The sequence below is a fragment of the Gopherus flavomarginatus genome, chromosome 1, assembly GCF_025201925.1.
Source record: "Gopherus flavomarginatus isolate rGopFla2 chromosome 1, rGopFla2.mat.asm, whole genome shotgun sequence".
NCBI classification, from domain to species: Eukaryota; Metazoa; Chordata; order Testudines; family Testudinidae; genus Gopherus; species Gopherus flavomarginatus.
This window is the reverse complement of record NC_066617.1, coordinates 189,634,578-189,656,521: the sequence shown is the minus strand read 5'-3', so window position 1 is coordinate 189,656,521 and position 21,944 is coordinate 189,634,578. Positions and strand designations below refer to the sequence as shown.

Below are 21,944 nucleotides of genomic sequence, written 5' to 3'. Positions count from 1 at the left end.
TTCCAGAAATATAGTTTCAGAGATTACTGGATCAATTTAGAATCAGTTTGATCAAAATTCCATTGCTTTGCAAGATGTACTCAGTGATTCATCTTAGACGATGCAGAGAACAACTCGTCAGCAACATGAAGATCATCTAAAACTGCTGTGGCCTAAGGATGTTGTAACTTGTGCCAAGAGAACAAGGGGATGCTTTTACCTTTCCCCATCCCTTTTGGGTGTTGTAACATGGGAAACTGTGGGGCTACACACTAAGCTAATGTGAGTCAGAATTAGTCCCGAGCTAAGAAGCTGTTTTGATTTCCATCAGCTGAGGATGTTTTTCTACATTTACATCTTGGTTTTTTGTGGCTGTTTCTTTTGGAAGCATTGCTCTACAAATTAAAGAGGAGAGTAAGGGTGGGGTGATGCCTAGAATAACAGCATACATGAGAAATAGGTGAATTATCCACAGAAAACTCTCTCACCACTTAAATGAGACACTTAAAAAGTTAGTACAGAAGACCTGCGTCCTTCATTTTGATTTACATAAGTAAATACCATAAGACTCATACAAAATTGATGTGAAAATTAAAACTCTAATAAGGAATTCACAAATCAAACTATAAGGTTTGATTCTACTCTCACTTAACTGCTGTGACATCATTGGCTTTGATAGGTACTCCTGATTCTCAGAAGTGTGAGAGCAGAGTCAGGGCCCAAGAGCATAACAGTGTGCTCCTTAATGGGCAGAGGAGAACTTTGAGTCTTATTCTCACTGATGTCAGCATTTGGGATGGGACTGATGGGCTTGACAACAGATGGCAGACACAGTTTTTGTTTTTAAATAACTTGTTTCTCTTCAAATTATGCACATATTCAAAAATGTGCCATATTTCTAATAAATGATAGAGAAATCACAAACTAGACTTGATGTCCCATGGACTTGATTCAGTAATAGGCTTGATCCCAAACCCTAGACTCTTGTTGATTTTCAGTTGGCTTTATATCAGGCTCTAAATGAAAAGATGGACTAACAAGCCCTTAACATATCTTCTTATATATAAAAGTAGATGTAAGCTTTTTTTGCAAAATGAATTAGAAAACCTGTGTAAGCCTTTCAAAACTCAAAATTCTGTTTGGTTTTTTTTAAGTGCTTTCTTGAGACCTTCAGGCTGCTGGCTGAGAAGGCAGAGTTGATTTTTTGGAGCTGTCTGTCTGTATATGTTTAATAAAACCATTGTCTTAACATTGAGGGAGTGGGGAGCCAAAATGCCATGGAAAGTAAAAGGGAATGGGTGGTGCGGGGGGCGTATCCAAACTTTAAGCTTGTATGGAAAATGTTTGCAAAGCAGGCTGATTCTCCTGAATTTGCCAATCCATTGCACAACAATAATACATGGACTGTGTGACTAAGAATACTAAATAGTAAGTACAGAAATCAATTCCGTTCAGTGAGGATTCAAATCCCCTTGAGTCTTTAATTTTTTTTTAAAGGTTTTAAGGAGGTGGGGGGGGGTTGACATCTCTTCTATAAATGCACAGAATTACTGAGCATAGAGGATTTATTTAACCAGAAAACTTACATTATTGAGATTAGACATCTCGTTTTCAAGGTGCTCCTGGAAGATAATGACTTCCATCCCCATAATTCACTGCAGACATCAGTTTTGTCTAGTAGTGTATAAATGGGCCTGAAGATGGAATTTAGCAGTTTTCACTCTGTATTGCAATACAGAATAAGGTAGAATTAAAAAAAATGGGCCAGTTACTCTGGATTTCAATAGTTATGTGGGCAGACAATTTAGTCAATTAACTTTATTTATGAAATTTACACTTTTCCTGTTGTTGGGCTCCAATAGAATGATGGTCACATTGATTTTGAGGATGACGTTGACAATCATTGTTTGTACTAATGGGTGTACTCCACAGACCAATTGGGGAAGAGCAACATTTATCGCACTGGCCACAGAGCCATTTGCTTTGTTATGTTGCTTGAGCTGCAGTTTGTTTCTACACTTGGCGCTGTGATTCCAGCTGCTCCATGTGATTCTTGCCAAAGTTGTGGCCAGCCACCCTTATGGTATGGGGTCGTGCAATATGATCAATCACCAGTTGCTCAAAGGTTGAGTCAGAAATGTTTGTTTAGCGCAGATTTTGTTTCACAGTCTCTCTGAAGATTTCATCTGCCCTCCCTGCTTACAATTGCCAGAGCTAAATTCAGAATATAAGACTTGTTTTGATAGTTGAGTCTCAGGCATTCAAATTACATGGCCAGTCCATTTAGTTCCTGCTGCTAGGCTCTGATCTCCTTGCCACCCACAGAGTGTGTTGAGTTCCTGCTCAAGTACCTGAAATGTACCCTAATGACTATCACTGTGGTAATCCAGCTAATATGTCAATTTAGTGTTGTGTTATGTGGGGAGAAAGGAGATGATCACAGAATCATAAAATATAGGGAAGGGACATTAAGATGTCATCAAGTCCAGCCCTCCATACTGAGGCAGGACCATGTAAACCTAGATCAACCCTCATGGGTGTTTGTCCAACCTGTTCTTAAAAATGTCCAGTGATAGGGATTCCACAACCTCTCTTGCAAGCCTATTCTAAAACTTAACTATCCTTATACTCAAACAGTTTTTCTTAATATCTGACTTAAATCTCTCTTGCGACAGATTAAGCCCATTACTTCTTGTCCTAGTGTCAGTGGACATGGAGAACAATTGAGCACCATTCTCTTTATAACAGCCCTTAACATATCTGGAGTTTATCGGGTCCCCTCTCAGTCTTTTTTTTCCCCTCAAGACTAAACATGCCCAGATTTGTACCTTTTCCTCACAGGTCAGGTTTTCTAAACCTTTTATCATTTTTGTTGCTCTCCTCTGGACTCTCTCCAATTTATCTGCAGTGCTCCAACTGAGTATGATGTCTTGTAAGGAAGTTAATTGAATTTTGCTATGTTTGTGTGACTTCTGGGTTACATTTGATTTCAGAGTAACTGATGGGTCTGTTTACTGGTGTCTCTTAAAGAGGGCATTTGTGAGCCACCTATTGTGCTCACACAGGGGAGGAAAGGGCAGTCAGGTGCTCCCATTCTCTGTTCTGTGGACTACCCACATCACCAGTTTGTGCAAGGGGCAGAGCAAACACCACTGGGTTGCAACTACCCCTATCATGTAGATGTGTGGAGAGTGGATGTAATCTTGGCTTTGGCCCCCAATCCAACAGTCAGTGCTGCAGAGTCAGTATGGAGAGGGCAATTACCTGTATCAGGGAAAGACTGGCATAGTTTATTGGACCCATGGAATGAGGGAAAAGTAGGGACTGAATTGTGACTCTGAGGGCAAGTGTACACTTAAAATGCTGCAGTGGCTCAGCTTCAGTGAAGACACTTATGCCAAGAGGAGAGCTTCTCCCGACAGCATAAGTCTCTCTCGCATGGAGGTGGATTAACGAGGTTGATGGGAGAAGCCCTCCCACTAACATAGCGCTCTCCACATCTTGGGCTAGGTCAATATAACTTTGTCACTCGGGGTTTGGATTTTCCATGCCTCTGAGTGATGTAGTTCTACTGATGTTTGTAGTATAGACCTGGCCTGAGTCCCAGCCTGACCGTGACCACCTCCTGAGGGTGCACAGGCTACATGTTGCCCCTTACTCAAGGCAGATTGCAGGGTCCAAATGTAGCCTTAAAAATGTCACAGAGGCCTAGAGATTTGGGTGAGAAATCATTTATTGTACAGGAGTAGAAACTTACTACAAACCCAATAAAGTACATTAACTGAGAGAAGCTGTTCTGAACCGTGGTGAGAGCAATGGAAGACTCAAATTTCTTCAAAGTCTGTGTTCCCTCTGGGGAAAGCCACTTAGAAATAGAAGAAAGAAAGAGAGACAGGAAAAAAAGCAGAAAAATCCATTTTTTTTTCTTTTCTCACTCATATCCAGCTAGTAACTTCTCTCACCACACCAGGTCCTCAGAATGAACTCTAAATGAACACTCCCAAGTTATGCACCTTTTCAGTTATGGTTATTGTTGTATTTTTTTGTCTGCAACAATATTTCCCCTCTTTTTTTCTTAGAAGTCATGTAGGCCACTTCCCCCATCCTACATGAGTCTAGTCCTCTGCATGTTCATACACCAGCAGGATAGATTCTCTAGCAGCAACAAGAAGTATAAGCTCTCAAAACGTCCTCTTTCTTCCTGAAACCCATCTTGCTGGAGTTAAAATGAGTTGTAGTATATAGAGAGAAACAGTGCAGTGAATTCACATGTATTTTAGCTGATATAAACAGAATGAACACAAACATAGTTACAGAATCCTAGTCACAAACACATAACATTTACATTGTAGCTTATTTTCATCCGCTATCTATAGTATGGAAGAAGGAGTATCAAAAGTTTGAAATGGTGTTAGCTAAAGACTAAAAATGTTTCAGTGCTTATCCAAATTATCCTAAACGCTATGGTGTACCAGACAGGATTCAAAAGGAAAGACTTTCAAAAGATTTCTCTCACAGTATTTTGGCCTGTGCTTTAATGTGTTGTGGCATACAGGTCAGAATGCCGTGCCTGTCTATGCTTCTCATCACAGGCAAGTGGCCAGATGACATATCATCCTTATTTTTTCCTGTAGTCTGAGAACAGATTTTTGGTCCTTCTGTTTTTGGTCCTAGAGCAAGGGTGGGCAAATTACGGGCCGGATCCAGCCCACCAGCTGTTTTAAGTCAGCCGTCAAGCTCCTGTGGGGGAGCAGGGTCTGGGGCTTTCCCTGCTCCGGCACTCCAGCCGGAGAGCAGGGTCGGGGGTCAGTCCACATGGCTCCTGGAAGTCGCAGCATGGCCCTTCTTTGGCTCCTATGTGCTCCAATGGCCCCCTGAAGTGCTCCAATGGGAGATGCAGGGGTGGTGCCTGCTGATGGGGCAGTGTGCAGATGCACCTGGCCATGCCTCCATTTAGGAGATGGAGAAAGGACATGCCACTGCTTCCAGGAGCTGCTTAAGGTATGCACTGTCTAGACCCTGCACCCCTGACCTCCTCCCAGACCCCAACCCCTACCCTATCCCTGATCCCCCTCCCGCCCTCCAAACTCCTCGATCCCAGCCCAGAGCATCCTCATGCACCCCCAACCCCTCATCCCCAGCCCCGCTCCAGAGCCCACACCTCCAGCTGAAGCCATCACCTCCCCCGCACCTCATGCCCTGCCCCAGCCCGGATCCCCCTCTGGCACCCTGAACTCCTCATTTCTGGCCCCATCCTGGAGCCCACACCCCCAACTAGGGCCCTCACCCCCTCCTTCACCCCAATCCCAATTTTGTGAGCATTAATGGCTCATCATACAATTTCTATTCTCAGATGTGGCTCTCAGGTCAAAAAATTTGCCCATCCTTGTTTTAGAGAGAACCCAAAAGTATGGAGGTGGATGTAGGAGTGGGAATTGGAGCAAACAAAGTTAAATGAACTTTTGCAAAAAAAACTGAGTTTGGGAGATAAGGTTCAAGAGTTTTCCATTTTATAAAGACTGGTTTGCATATTCTTAATGTAGAGTGTGGTTTTGCTGCTTTGACATATTTCTGCTGCTAATCACTCTCATTTCCCCATACCTACTACGGAAAAGCACAATATTTTCCTCACACAACTCTTTCTAATTAAATTTGATCTGCTAGGTTCTTTTTAGCTTTCACAACCCCAAATTCTTGGTTAAAATAACTCTGCCAAATGGTATTTAAGCAGACCTGCTGATGATTTCATCTATAATACTTATCCTAACACACCACTATTGGCCTATTCTGACTCATGATAATTATCATAGAAGCTAATTTCATAGCAATAGGCACTTCGGGCCTGGAGTCCTATAGATCATGAGACCTATAGTCTAGACCTACCATCAGATCATAATCTTGCAGGTCATCAGATCAATGAATTAGTGTAGCTCTCAAATTTTGTCTTTTCTCCTAAAAAGGCATCTTAATATATTATGAATTCACAAATCTAGAATAGCAAGTTCAAGATCTCAGTCCTTCTCTTCAAGATGCTCAACAGCCTGCACCCAGCATATATTAAAGATCCCCTAAAGCTCTGAGATAAAGACTGTGGCCAACAGCTCTGCTCCTCAAGCACAAGGGGACTTCCTGCCATAAGGGTAAAGCTTGTCTGTGCAGGAACAGAACTTCTTCTTCCAGGTGGGTCCCAGTGGGTGCTCCACTTCAGGCGTCTTGTAATCGGAGATTTGTAGTAGTGCCCTCATTAGCCTCGCGTGCGTGGCAGACATCTCGCACTGCTCCAAGTGGCCACTTAGTGCACGCAGCCAACCACCCCCTCAGTTCCTTCTCTACTACCTTAGGAATGAGTCGGAGTGACAGCAGGGCCTGTCTATCTCGTAGATTGCTTATGTTCCCATCTTTATTTATCCTTTTTGCCAGTTTTCTTCTGTTTTCCTGTCCTCATTTACCCATTAAAATTATTTTGTTAGCCCCCTCCCTGCCACCAGCAGATCTCTGCCGACGGTGACTGAACTACGACTGTTTCTATTGCCTGACTTGCAGGCTATCTATTCCTGTATCAGATGGTCACACTCAGTGCATCCGCTGGCTCAGGGAAACCCACATACCACAGATATCCCCCTAAGAAGCAGCAGTCTCCTGTCAATAAATCTGCCCCGGTACCGACAGCACCGAGAACCTCGGACCGAGAGGCACCGGGAACATCTGGTACCGAGACGTCCTGAGGAGCCAAGTCACCGACACGGCCAGGCTGTCACTCAGGTGCATGAGCTAAAGCTAAGCTCCCTAGCTTGGCACCGACAGCGTTGAAGAACGCCTCAGCACCTGCTAGTGTAATGGTGCCATCTGCTGCATATACACAGCCTCACAAGACCTCTGCACCGTTAGAGCATACTACACTGCCATCCGTGGCACCGAGCTTCCCGGTACTACAACCTTTTACTAGACAGGCAGACCTGGCAATCTCCTACATGCCAGGGACATTCTTCTTTGGCACCAACCGTACCCCAGTCACACCGAATAGGCACTCCTAGTGGATCTACACCTCCACTATCTAGTGATGAGGATGAAGAGGATGATTCAGGTCTTTATACCCCTCATCATTCCTCCCTGAAACCAGGACCAACAACAACCTATGCAAAGGCAAAGCTTGCAGGCACAACTGTGGATACCACTGCCAGTTGTTATGCCATCCAATTGGCCATACTGAGACCCATGGGAAATCTACAGAGCCCCAAAATCTTAAACCTCTCAACCCACCAGCATCAAGGGCCACCCGGTCCCCTTCACCCATGAACTCACCATCATCGGAGTTCCAGGAGGAAGGAAGGAGGAGCTGAAAGAGGCTTCTGAAGGTGACACACTGCCACCCATCCATATTTCATCCTCGTCCCCGAACAATTATGCCACCACCTCCCACCACAGGAGATGATTTCAAGTTCTTCCAGGACTTATTCAAAAGAGTTGCAAAATCTCTAGACATCTCTTTATCAGAGCTGCCAGAGTCTCAGCATAAACTTACTGACATCTTGCAGGCATCCTCCTCAGCAAAGATAACTCTGCCCATTAATGCTGCTCTAATGGATACTGTAATGGCAGACATTGGCCATTTTCTCACCCTCCTGTAAATGCTCAGACAGAAAATATTATGTACCAGTGAAAGGGGCGGAGTTCTTATTTACTTAGCCGGCTCCAAATTCACTGGTTGTAGAGGCAGTAAACCAAAAGGGAAAACAGCACCAGTCAAAAAACACCCCTTATGGCAAAGACTGGAAAAGGCTTGATCTCTTTGGATGCAAAGCCTATTCCTTGGCCTCACTGCAATTTCACATAGCAAACTACTCTACTCTGTTGGCAAAGTACACCTACAACATGTTTAATAAAATGACATCTTTTATTGAACAAGTGCGAAGTAGTCAAAGGAGCAATACAAAGCTAACATTGCAGAGAGCTCCTTAATTGCCAAAACAGCATTGCAGGCCTCCCTTGATTCTGCTGACATGGCAGCTCATTCCATCACCACATCCATGGTCATGTGTCAGGCATCATGGCTCCACCTCTCTGGATTTCCTAGGGAACTACAAGCCACAGTTGAGGACCTGCCCTTTGAGGGACAAAAACTATTTGCAGAAACCACAGATGCATCCCTACATATCTTTAAAGGACTCGAGGACCACCTTGAAGACCTTCGGTATTTACATCCCCTGAAACAAGAAAAAACAGGGCAGATTTTATACCCAAAGATTCCGTCCCGCCCCATACTCCCAATACGATCAATGCCTTAAGCAAAAACAAGCAAGGCGCAAGCAGAACCAGGATCAAATTGCCACGTCTCAACCTTCAACACCCCATAAATCATTTTGGAGTATTGGCCAAGGGCTCAAGACCTCTATCTTCTCTGATGCCGAATTATCAGATGACCTTCAATCTCTTTTGAGACCCCTGCTACCATACTACCCAGTCTGGAACAACATCACTATAGAGAAATGGGTGCTGGAAATCATCCAGAAGGGATACTCTATCCCATTTATTTCTACTCCCCCTACCAACCCACCTTCCCCGTCCCTCTCCAGAGTCTCCTCTCACAAGACCCTGTTGCAGCAGAAATAAATTATCTCCTGCAACTAGGAACCGTGGAATCAGTACCACTCCAACACAGAGGAAGAGGGGTTTCTTTCCATTATTTTCTCACACAGAAAAAGAATGGGAGCTGGAGACCCATTCTGGACCTACGCGAACTCAACAAGTTTGTAAGGACACAGCACTTCAGATGGTTATCCTGGTAACCATAATTCCGGCATTAGAGAAAGGAGATTGGCTCCCATCTCTCAACCTACAGGATGCCTACTTCCACGTCACCATTCATCCTGCACACAGATGATTTCTGTGCTTCACACTAGGCCATCAACATTACCAATACAAAGTACTACTCTTTGGCTTGTTGACAGCCGCAAGGGTATTCCGCAAAGTCCGAGCTGTCGCCGCAACTCACCTCCGCAGGCTAGGGGTAATGATCTTTCCATACCTGGACAATTGCCTCATAAGAGCACCATCTTAGCAAACAGAAGTACAAGCTACACAAACCACTATAACCCTCTTCACCAACCTAGGGTTTCAAATATACATCCAAAAGTCCGCCCTGGTCCCTGTGCAACAACTAGAGTTTATAGAGGCCTATCTTGACTGTCTCGCAGCACAAGAAAGATTACCCCAACAGTGATTCCTCAACCTAACCAGGCTGATAACAATGATCACAGACAGCCCCCAAACATCTGCCAGGGCCTGCCTACAACTCCTTGGGTACATGGCTACTACAACTTATATAGTCAAACATGCCCTACTGCATATGAGATGCCTACAGGCCTGGCTCCACACCTGCTATATGTTACACAAGCATTCCCTCCACAAACAGCTCACTATGCCCTGCACAGTGTAGGATTTCCTCAAGTGGTGGATGTAACCTCAAAACATCTGCTTGGGGGTCCCATTTCAACAACTATAACGATTACCACAGATGCCTCCCTAGTGGGATGGGGAGCCCATCTGGACAACAACACCATCTACCATCTGTTGGTCTCCAGCAGAAACCAACCTACATATAAACATATAAACCCCACGTTGACACCAAGGAGGCATCCCTTCACACACTCGATGTCCATAGAGCTCTGACCTTCTACCTAGAGAGAACAAAGACATTTAGAAAACCATCACGTCTCTCTCAGTCACAGAGCAATCCAAGTGTGAGGCTCTCTCTAAACAAAGGCTATCTAAGTGGATTTCTGGCTGTATCCACCTGTGCTATCATCAGAACAACATCCCTGCTCCACCTGGGATTCCTACGCACTCCACCAGAGTGCTATCCATGTCAGTAACATTCCTCAAACATTTGCACGGCAGCTACCTGGGCCTCAGCCGACACGTTTACCAAACACTTTGCCCTGGAACAACATTCCTCTGCCGACACTCAGTTCAGACTCTCGGTGCTATCCACTGTCAACAAAGATATGCTGAAGCCCATCTTTCCATTGAGGGGTACTCCTCCATAGTCACCTAAAGTGAAGCACCCATAGGAACACTCCTCAAAGAAGAAGAGAAAGTTACTCACCCTGTGCAGTAACTGAGGTTCTTTGAGATGGTTGTCCCTGTGGGTGCTTCACTACCCTCCCTTCTCCCCTCTACTCTGGAGTTTCACGCTGATTCTCTGGTGTAGATAAGGAACTGTGGGATAGTTGGCTGCGCATGCTAAGTGGCCACTCGGAGCAGTGCAAGATAGCTGCCGCATATACATGGCCAACCAGGGCACTGCTACTACAAATCCCGATTACAAGCGCAGGGCATCAAGACACCTAAAGTGGAGCACCCACAGGGACAACCATCTCAAAGAACCTCAGTTACTGCACAAGGTGAGCAACCCTCTCTTTTCCAGAGGTCAATGTGAAACTGTGGAACGAACTCCCCTAGGAACTAGGACTATCACACATTCCACCACCGGCCACTGCAAGTGCATGGTTCACTACTTCAACTTTATCTTCCCTAATATAAACACATAGCAACTTCTATATGAACAACCACCACCAAAGCAAAACACAATTCACCAATACACATAGTTTTCTCAGAAAGGATGAGAGAAAGAACAAACTACATGCCACTGAATGCACTACTGGAAGGCATTTGGATATTAAGGTGATGGGGTGGTTTAAAATCCTATATAGAATAGGTACATTGGAAAGGGTGCGAAATGAGTCTTTCATGAAAATGTCCTCGGTGCAAATGCAACACTTTTCAAGAGGGACTACCCTAAAATCACATATTAAAGAAACTGTATCTGGGGCAGGAACTGACCAATGACCTTTTAATTGAGTTTCAGCAACCTTTGCTATGATTGGTATACATGTGTTGGCAAAACCAATAAAGCTCACTAACTATCCACATCTAGGGCAGTTTTCACGTTGAGGAGGAAAAAATGGGGAGCACGAAAAAACAACCTCAACTTTTAGTTCTTTTTCTTTTTTTATTACTCTGAGATTTAAGAAATATTTTTCTTACAGTACCATGTAGAAAGTATCTCTGTTTCAGTTCCAGCTTTGTCATGGTGATTTTAAAGCCAGTCCTCACTGGGTTAATGTATTTTCCCAGTTTCAATTTCCAGTTTTGAATTGAAACTGGAATTTCACTTCATGCCCCTGTTTTGCACATTTGACTCCAGTTAGGTAATTTCCTAGTTTCACTGTTTCTCAGACCTTGACTTATGGAGCACAACTTGTGCTTCTGTCACAATGGTGGAGAAAGAACAACTGAAACAAGAGTTGGCCCTCTGTCTTGGAGAGTTTCCAGTTGTGGGTGTATCACTTTGTCAAAAAAAGCTTCCTTGTACACTATGCCTCTTTGGGGTGCTACACAACAGTTGAATTCTGCTGAAGAAGGTAACTAGTACAGGGTAACAAGAAAGTGGGTTGTTGCCTTTTTTAGCTTCTTTATGATCTATAAACTTGGGCTTTAAAAAAAACCACTTCTTAAAAATTCTTCTTGTTTTTTATCTTAGGAATATAGGGAATGTTAAAGCTGTTTTCCTTAGAGGACTTCTTGAAAAACTCAGAAGGCATGTGCTTCCTTATGTCCTACTCTAAGTGGCTGTGATGTAAAATGTTTTTGAGATAAATATGTATTAACAACACACCAATAAAAAAGACTTTTAAACCGTCTGGATAAAAATCACATCTCCTCTTTCAGGTTTCATTTCCTTGATAGCTGTGATGTCATCCTACTAGTTCTCCAGTCATGGATTTTGCCAGTCTAGACAACGTTACAAGAGTGCACTAAAAAAGAGAGCTGATGATAATATCTAGTTCTTACAAAGTGCTTTGCAAAGAAAGCGAGTTTCATTATAGCCACTTTACAGATGAGAAAACTGAGGCATGGAAGTTAAACTATTTGCCTGAGGTCACACAGCAAACCACTGACTGAGCCAGGAATGAGTGCAAGTCTCTTGAGTTGCAATCCAGTGCTCTATCAGCTACAGCATACTGCCTCCTATGCCTGTATATGTGTAAATATGTCGATTACGTGCCAGTAGATAGCACTCAAGAATATGCAGCCTTGTTCCTCACTTTTGTAGTACATGTCTTGTGCCCTGCAAGTGGCTTCTAGTGTGTAGTCTATACATGTACCTGTTAATTTTCCTCAGTTTCTAATATTAAAAAAAAAAAACAAGTAGGAAAAAACTAACCAACCAATCTAGCGTGGTTGATGGGAAGCCTTCCCAGCTATCTTTATGCATTACAAAGAAGCAAAAAGACCTTTTTGGGTCTGTCTTTTTGTTTTTGGGGGGGTTTATGGTAGAAATTCAACTGTGAAATGTGTTGATTCACCAACATTTGCAGTATAGAAAACTCACAGGAGGCAGAATTACACTGCAAAGAAGTGACCTGGACAGATATAGGTGGTCAAGGCTATGGGCAATGAGAGGGAAGTCTGGCGTTTACAAATATAGTTTTCCCAGTTCCACCCCCAACGCACCCCTACCAAATTAAAGTAAATTTCATGTCTTTGATACTGTCAGATTATAACTTGTTCATATAACCAAGCACTATAATTGTCATTGGGGAGGTGTGGAATGAGGGCTAATAGGTAGGGAGGGAACAAGATCCACAAGAGACTAATCTTAAATGATTCATAATAGGAAACAGTTTGAGAGCCATTGGGCTAGTTTCCTTCTTTTTTCCTTATTTGCCTGGAAGTCAGGTCAGTACCAATATGTGCTATTATAACTTGAAATTCTCGAGTCAGTGGCACTCTGTTAATTTAGACCAGTTCATGATATGGGCTATTGTCTTTCTCTCCTGTAAAATCGCTCCTCCTCACCATTCTCTGTCACGGTGGTCAGCACCAGTATCCCCCTAGTTACACAATCCGTAACCAGAGTCCTTGACTCAGTCCTCTTTGACTTCCTCACTTCTAGTATTTTCTAATGGCAAAATTGATTATTTCAGTCTTAGTTTGCATCATCAAATTGTTGACATGTTGGATTGCTGTTGGGAACTTACTCCTTTGTAGGTAGGTGTAACGGGTTGGGACTCACCACCTGGGGCCTCCTGCTGGTGACTCTGGGAATTAGCTCTGTCCAGTGGAGCGCCCCCTCCTGGTGGTGTCCCATCTGTCATTCTGCCCTCTGTTGCTGTCTTTGGACCCATGTTGCTCCCTGCTCAGCAGTGTCCTCTTCAAGGCCACTGCCCTCTGGCAGTGCCCCTTAGTCCATCTGCACCCCCTTCTGGGAGTCAGTGATCAGCAGTCCTACACTCCAGCCACCATGTCCAACCACCCTCTGAGTCCAATCCCTCTTGTCAGGGATCTGGCGTAGTCTAATGGCCACTCCCTATGGCCAATGGCTGGGTGTACTGTAAGGAGTGAAGGGGGGGACCCAGGCCTGCCCTCTACTCTGGGTCCCAGCCCAGGGACCCTCTGGTGGCAGCCTCGCTGTCCTCCTTCTCTCCCCTCATCTATCTGCTTCCCTGGGCTGCTTCCCCTACACCCCCTTGCACCCACTAGGCCCTTCCTTTCAGAGCCTGCAGCCTAGCAGGCTACAGGCTCAAGCGTCCTAGCCTTCCCAGGCCTGGCCAGCACTGCACGGTCCCCAGTGCTAGTCTCCATCCTTGGAGACTGACCCTCCCATGTCAAAGGCCTGGGACAGACTGACTGATCTTGCTCTGGGCAGCCTTTATATACGTCTGAGCCTGGCCCTGATTGGCTGTCTCCAAACTGGGCCCTGATTGGCTCCCCATAAGCCCTTTTCTGATTGGCTCCCTGTCTGTGCAGGCACCCTGGCCTGCTATAGTCCACTCTCACAGGGAGTGGGGCAGTCTGCCCCTTTAAAGTAGGTAAGAAATCAATTTCTTTTGAGTGATTCAATTCAAAATGAGAATAAATCTAGGCCTAGATTGCAAAGGTAGGTTCCTAAAGTTAGGCACTTTTTATATGTAGGTCCCTAAATCTGAATTTAAGTATCCAAATTCAGACACTTACATTAAAAAATGAGTACTGCAGTGTGTGAATAACTGATATGTCAATGAACTGGCTGAATCAAAAGGGAAAAAATATTGTTTTGTGTTGAACAAAACACTTAGTTTGACCTGAGATAAAATTTTGTACTTTGAATGTTTTTAACCTTTTTCTGCTTACATAAAATTGAAGTAAAATTCTAAATGAAAAGACATTATGAATCAAAACATTTTGTTTAGAAAATGCCAGAACAAAATTTTTCAAGTTGGGGGCTATTTCCCCCCAATTTTATTTATTTATTTAATCTAAAACAATTTGAGAAATTCAATATTAATTCATGAAATGTTTGTCAACATGAATCTGAATTTTTTGGCCCAAACAAGGTTTGGCTGAAAAATGTCACGCTGCTGTAGTTCACGGTAGTTAAGATGTCTTTTATTCTACCATTTTTCTGTATACAAAATAAACATTTTTGTAAAATTCCTGTTCTGTACTCTGTTTGCAATGTTATTGTAGACATGTTGGTCCCAGGATATTAGAGAGACAAAATGGGTGAGGTAATATCCTTTATTGGACCAGGGCCAGCTCTGGCTTTTTTGCCACTCCGAGCAAAAAAAAAAAAAAAAAAGAGAGGGGAAGGCAGCTGGAGCGGCAAAGCAGAGGGGAGGGAACAAAACTAAAACACTGCACAGCCGGAGCGGCAAAACGGGGCAGGCGGGGAATACGGCGCGGCTGGAGCAGCAAGCGGGGTGGGGCGGACAAAACAGAAACATGGCGTGGTCGGAGCAGCAAAGCGGGGGGGAGGGAACAAAACAAAAACACGGCACAGCTGGAGCGGCAAAGCCGGGGGGGGTGGAATACGGTGTGGCTGGAGCGGCAAAGCGGGTGGGGGAACAAAACAAAAACGTTGCGGCCAGCAAAGCGGGGTCGGGGAGGGAACAATGGCACCATCAGCAAAGCAGGGGGGTGGAGACGGCATGGTTGGCAAAACAGGGAAAAAAGCAAAACAAAAAACCCTACAAGGCGGCCAGAGCCAGGGTGCAGGGGGACTCCCTGTGCTGCAAAGTGCGTGCTCGGTCTAGTGGAGGGAAGGGGGATTGCGGGGAGAGAGAGAGAAGAGGGGCAGCCAGCACTTCAGAGGGGTGCTCGCCACGCGGCCCCTCCTGCCGCGCCGCCTGCCAGGAGGGCTCCGCGCCGCTCTGGTCAGCAGGGAGGGAAGGACGCGGGCTGCCCTAGGTTTGGGTGTAATGCCGCCCCGTAGAATCTGCCACCCTAAGCATGAGCTTGCTCGGCTGATGCCTGGAGCCAACCCTGTATTAGGCCAACTTCTGTAGATGAAAGAGACAAGCTTTTGAGTTTATACAGAGCTCTTCTTCACATATTACCTCATCCACCTTGTCTCTCTTGTTGTATACTTGTCAAAAAAATGAAGTAAATCCAGCATGCTTGCTTTGAATTCTTCATATAGTCCACTGCTTTTAGACAGAAGAAGTTTTATTTCCATTATGATGATAAACTAGATGGTAACAACAACCTGTAAAAGACTGTATTTTCCTAGTCCGTCATAATCAGTCATGCCATGCTTTTGTTTTGTTGGTAAACATTGTTCATTAATTTTGGGAACTGTGTGTGCTAGTGCAGGCAAGCCTGTCTCATTTGATAATGGGATCTGAATCCAGTGGATTATTGCACGGGATTTTATCTTGCTGTAATCTCCAGGGAGAAATGTACAAACAGCTGGGAGGACAAGAAGGAGCTGCGTTGTGCGTCTGGAATTCCTTGAAACAGAATTTTGGAGTGCTGGAGTTGAGCATCATATCAGAATGAATCTTTTCTGTTTTTCATTGGTAAGTCTACTTGCATTTTATGTCTATTATTTGTTACCATATTACTGGTTTTGTTAACTGATCTGACATGTGACCAGAATGAGGACAGAGATTAAAGTTATTGCGTAGAGAACTGTACATTGAATGAATCATACAAAAAGCCCACCTCGGGGGGGGAAAAAGAGGTGTGTGTATAAAAAGCTGAAGATAGGGAAATATGATTCAATTAAAATAAAATATAAAGTAAATAGAGTGACCAGATGTCCTGATTTTATAGGGACAGTCCTGATATTTGGGGCTTTTTCTTATATAGGCTCCTATTACCCCCCACCGTCCATCCCGATTTTTCTCACTTGCTATCTAGTCACCTTAAAAGTAAATAAAAGTAGATATTTGGGAGCTTTTGAGGACACATTGCTTGCTGCCTATGATATCTGTGAAACTTTGCTGTTTAGAAACTGAACTGCTAAATGTTGCAAATTTGACTCCAAAAAACTTAGAATGTTTCCTCTTTGTATCTCAATTATGAAATAAATTAATGCTTTAATTTGTTCTATTGTTTCTAAGATGCTTCAAGGATACTGAGACCCATATTTTCTTGCTTATGAAGTACCAAAAAACTTTTCCTAGCATGTTTCCCAACAGCAGAGTGTTGTGAGTGCACAATTTGAGGCACTAAATTAGTCATATGGCTGCATTCACTCAAGGATATAGAAGTTGATTAAGTAATTTTCCCCCTTCTCTTGCCTGAGGAGAACTTGTCAGAGTTAACAGGTAGAATCAGATTTGCAAAGTCCATGGAGACTCTTTCTCTTTTCAATGATTTATCCTCCAGCGCCAAGACTGTATATTAATAGTGACAAATTTGTATATTTGCCATATTTATGTAGTACACTACACCTGTCTGCCAGTTTGTCTTCTCCTTTCCAGATATTTTAGTGTATATGCAGAAAGAAAGAAAAAAATATTTTTAAACTGCATGTCATGCTTATAGTACAAGTATTAGTGGTTCCATTTGTGTAAATTGTGGTTCCTTTTTGTTAAAGCTACTTCACAGCAGAATGCCCAACATTTATTTCTGCTTTTGGAACTTGAAAATAAAATGCAGCAGATTTTCAGGGCTTCTCTTCCTAGAACTTCCTCAATGAACAGTAATAACTGTCAGAATCCAGTGATGCTTTTGGTCCCAGTTTAATATGAATAACTTTTCTGTTGGTCAAAGTTAACACCTAAATGTATGTGCAAAATGTCAGTTTGACCATCAGAGAAGCTTTAATTTGTGGAATTATCTAGGACTGTAACTGGCACAGTTATACCAGTCTTTTATCGTTACATCAGAGCAGTAGCTTGCGTTTGATGCAGTCCAGCTGTTAAGAAACAAGACTACTGCTTGTTGTTGTCAGATGAAAAACAGGTGCACAACGAAAAAGGTGGGTACACTGTGTGGGTAAAGAATGGGAGACCCAGTTTTTTCCCCAATTAAAATGACTTTCCCAACTAGTGCTGCTCTCATTGTGACTCAAACATAAAATGCAATATAGCCGCCCTACGTGTGAAAGTTAGTGTTGGTATAGCTTCTTTATGAAATAGTTCATCTCATTTAAAATTTGGTTCTAAGAAGTTAATCTATATTCTTTGAAGGGTCTCTACATGAGCCATGCTGAATACTGAGATAATCCTTTGAACAGTTGGCAAAACATCTCACATCATATCAAAAACTGCATTAAGACAATTCATTGGTCACTAATCCAGATATGCCACTTCATAAAAACTAGGTCCATGTGCACTCATCCCTACTTGTCTGATGAAGTGCAATTCTTTGCTAAAACAGGATTGTCTGTCTTGAAAGTGGATTATTGGTACAAATATGTCTGCTCAGCCACTTATACCCTCATATTCAACTGAGTTTTGAAATGGAATTTGGTAGTGTGGCAATTGTAGAAAGAAAAGGGCAGCAGCAAATGGGATTAAGTTGTCAGAAAGGGACAAGTTTTCTCTCATGAGTCAAGGGGAAAATATATATGATTAAGAATAGATTGGATGGGTTTTATAATGTTCCTTTTAAAAACTGAAGAAGCATCTTGCTACTGTGGAGGAAACAAACTCCACTCTCAGGTTAGAAGCAACAAAAAAGCATCCAAAGAGCAGTGGATGGTGTTTATCTCCATGTTTCTATGTTAGAATACATGCCCATGTTAAGGCCACGAGTTCAGCCACCTGAGCTGAAAAGACAGAGGGAGGGAAAGCACTTTCAATAACAGAATATAAAGAACAGACAGCATAACCAGCAACCAATTTTCCCTCAGAGTTTTGCAAACAAAACTCTCTCATCTGCTTCTAAAAGTGGTACAGAAAAAAAGGGAACGTAACTGCACTTAAATCCTCTCTTTCTTTCCTGGCTTCCACACTATATCACCACTAGACGTGGGTCACACTGTGGGATTTGTACAGCATTTCACAAACATGCTCCCTCTTTTCAGATTTGTTGCGGTTTTTTTGTGCTAGAATAGCAAAAATGCTTTTTAAAAAAAAATGGAGGGTTGACGGATTCTGATGATATGCAGATTGGTGACTGTCATAACTGTCCTACTCAGATCTGAACCTTAGAGTTCAGAACATGAGAAGCTAGCGTGAAACCTCCAAACTTAATTACCAGCTTGGATCTGATATCGCTGCCACCCGCCAGAATTCCAGTGTCTGGCTTGCTCTGGTCTCCCCAAAACCTTCCCTGGGGGACCCCAAGACTCAGATTCCTTGAGTCTCACAACAAAGGGGAATAAACCATTTCCCTTCTCCCTCTTCCCCTCCAGGTGTTCCCTCCCTGGGTTCCTGGAGAGATACACAGATTCAAGCTCTGTGAATCTAAACAAAGGGATTCACCCTCTTTACCTCCTCCCAGATTTCCCCGCCCTGGGTACTCTAGGAGATTCCCTGCTTCAAGTCCTTGAAACACAAGTACCGAGAGATCAAATCTCTCTCCCCCCTCACCCAGAGGGTATGCAAAGTCAGGCTTAGTAAATCTAACACAAAGAGATTTTCCCCCTCCCTTCGTTTCTTAGCCTTAACCAGTGAAAAACACTTAAACAGGTCTTAAAAAGAAAGCTTTATATAAAAAGAAAGAAAAAGACATAAAATTGGTCTCTGTATCAAGGTGACAATATACAGGATCAATTGCTTAAAGGAAAAAATGAATAAACAGCCTTATCCAAAAAGAATACAATTTAAACATTCCAGCAGCTACACACATGTAAATACAAAAAAACAATATAAACCTATTGTCTTACTATCCTTGTACTTACAACTTGGAAACAGAAGATTAGAAAGCCTGGAGATAGAAGGATCACTCTCAGAGCCGAGAGGGTCACCGAACCAAGACAAAGAACTCACACCCAAACTTCCCTCCACCCAGATTTGAAACAGTCTTGTTTCCTGATTGGTCCTCTGGCCAGGTGTTTGGTTCCCTTTGTTAACCCTTTACAGGTAAAAGACCATTAACCCTTAGCTATGTGTTTATGACAGTGACTTCCAAATCTTTGTTTAAAAAAAAAAAACTCATCTAAGTGGTAACGCTTCTGGCAATCTGGGCACTGATGGAAGGTTTGGGAATAATTCCAATCAACAGCTGCCTTCCCTCACCCCATGAACTCATGGTTTTAGTGAGTAACTGGAGGTACTAATTCCATATCAATGGGAGAAAGCTCTGATGTCAGAAAAAGTAATTTGGTAGTTCACCTAATTAATCACAGAATCCTGCAAATTTGAGATGGAATAGTTAGATGTTGAGTGGCTTTGTCCATCCTTCAGTAAGGGTAGAATTGTTTCCTGCAATATATTCTCAGGAGATTTGTACAGTCCTGTTTTATATGACAGAAGCAATGGGGCTTGCACTAATTCATGTGCCAGGCTGTTAATAAATCCAACTGTTAGGAAAAAATTAATCTTTTAAAATTTTATACCATTGCTCCCAGGAACTGGAGAGCCTATCAGACTTCCAAAGCAGAAGACTTTATTTCAAAAGAAGCATCTTTGAACAAAGCTTTAGACTCCACCCAAATTCCATGCTTCTAAAATGTCTTTACATTTATGGATGTGCATGAGATTCAGTTTAAGATCCTAAAGTATTCCTGTTCCAAAGAAAAGTTGCAGAATGACATGAGCACATCTCCCATAGTATAGATCAATGGGAAACTGGCTTGTTAGAATGCAGAAAACCATCAAGTCCACAGAGACGACTAGTAAACAGATAAACCCCATCTCCTTTCCCCTCCTGTCTCTTCAGAGTGACCTCTAGCAGTGGAACCACCCGGCAAGACGACAGGGCAGAATTTCAGACATTTCAAAGATGAATACATCCTGTATGTCACAGACAGCAGCAGGAGTTAATGTGCAGGGAAGTGTCAAGAAGATCAGCTGATCTTCCTCTCTCTAGCCCTGGTGTGGAGGGCACATATTAGGGCTGCTATGGCAGCCGCTGGCTAGTTCTGCAGCCTGCCATCCCATCCACAGGCATGGCCAAACCAGCTATTCAGGCTGGGCACTGCACTGAGAATTTAAGACAAATGAGATCCCTTGCATTTCTGTCTCTCTGTTCCGTATGGTAGCCTATTAGCTGTAAGTGTTGCTGGTAAAACTTAAAGTTAAATACAGTGGCGCAGTTTAATCATCTTAGTGATTTTTCAGAAACATATAACTAATTTTGTATACTATATCACAATTTGATTTGGAGAGGCGGAAGGCTGATAATATCATATCCAAATTATTGCATGTGTTCATCATTTTATAGCCTGCAATGTTTTCCAAACAGACCAAGGTTCCTATATGACAGACAAAGTGAAAATGAATATCACCATTATAAGTGATATGATTAATATGCTGCTAATTAAATTAGATAAAGCTTCAATACAGTAAAGTAAGAGAGTTTATGGGTATCAGAAATGCCCTAAACATGTAAATACTTATGTTAATATTGTGTTGTGTTTAGAAACATATTCAATTTAAAAACACTTCTTTGTGCATGGTAGAACCCCTTGAAAGAGTCAAAGGGACTTCTCCATCAGACTGTCAAGCTGGAATAGTTTGTTGTATTTCAGTGCATTGTCCTTCTCATTCACTCCTTGTTTTCATTAGCTGAATTATGGCCAGCCATTGCACAGGAGCCCAGGATTAAACCAAGAGTTGGGCAATGAACGGACAGCCCAGCTAAACATTTTTTTTAAATCCGCCCATGCTGTGGTGATGGGTGTCATGTGAATAGTAAAGAATCACAGAAAATATCTCTTCTGATACTGAACAAGGATCTTTCTTGATGTAAACTCCAGAGCTAGAAGGCTCAAAAAATCTCTGCTCCCCCACAGGAGAAAGGAGAAATTCTGGCTATGACAGGTTTAATGGACATATAAGAATTTCTCCCCAGTGCAACTCTGCACAGAGTTTTATGTTACCTGGAGTTTGTTTGTGTTCTGTTTTTTGGAAGTGATATTAAATGGTGCATGTAAACATATTTATGAAAGAGGGGAGAATTTTGACAGGTTATAGCCTGGAGAAAGTAGGTCACCCTGAACTGACCGGTAATGGACTCTAATTGGGTTGTGAGCTCAAAATCAGCAAAAGGAGTAGGCCCTTACTTGGGTTTACCTGCCCAGAGATTCTAGACCAGTGGTGGGCAACCTGTGGCCAGTATGTCCTTGTGGCCCGCACAGCTTCCTGCAGCTTCATTGGCTGGGAATGGTAAACCACGGCCACTGGGAGCTGCAGTCAGCCATGAAAATGTAAACAAACTGTCTGGCGGCCCACCAGTGGATTAGTGGGCCACACTGTTATAGACCCTGTTTGGAATTGATTTTGTGGGACTGGACCTATTAGCAGCTGAGCTGGTGAAATTGACACTGTGACTCCTGATAAGTCTGTCATAGAACTGCTGGAGCTGATTTTCCTGAGCAAGGACTTCACATAAGATGACTTTTTGGAACCAGACCTGGAAGCCCCAGATCAAAGTAGGACCTGGTACTGTGGACTTGGACTGGAGTAGACAGTGAGGAGAACCACCTCCTGGTGCCTACTTGACCCACAGCTGAGTCAATACGGATTTGTGTGTGAGTGAGGATTGTGTTCTGAATAAGAGCTCTGGGCTCCCAACAAGACGTA

The 21,944-nt window shown here is 43.2% G+C and overlaps 1 protein-coding gene across 1 annotated transcript in view; it reads left to right on the top strand.

The window, feature by feature from the left end:
* The window catches only part of SAMSN1 (SAM domain, SH3 domain and nuclear localization signals 1), a 147,674-nt gene that overhangs the window by 7,944 nt on the left and 117,786 nt on the right, over window positions 1-21,944 (top strand). Inside the window, exon 2 of the mRNA XM_050958413.1 lies at window positions 15,694-15,821. Within this exon, the coding sequence (XP_050814370.1) occupies window positions 15,798-15,821 (24 nt within the window). The 5' untranslated portion in view covers window positions 15,694-15,797. The remainder of the gene's footprint in view (window positions 1-15,693; window positions 15,822-21,944) is intronic.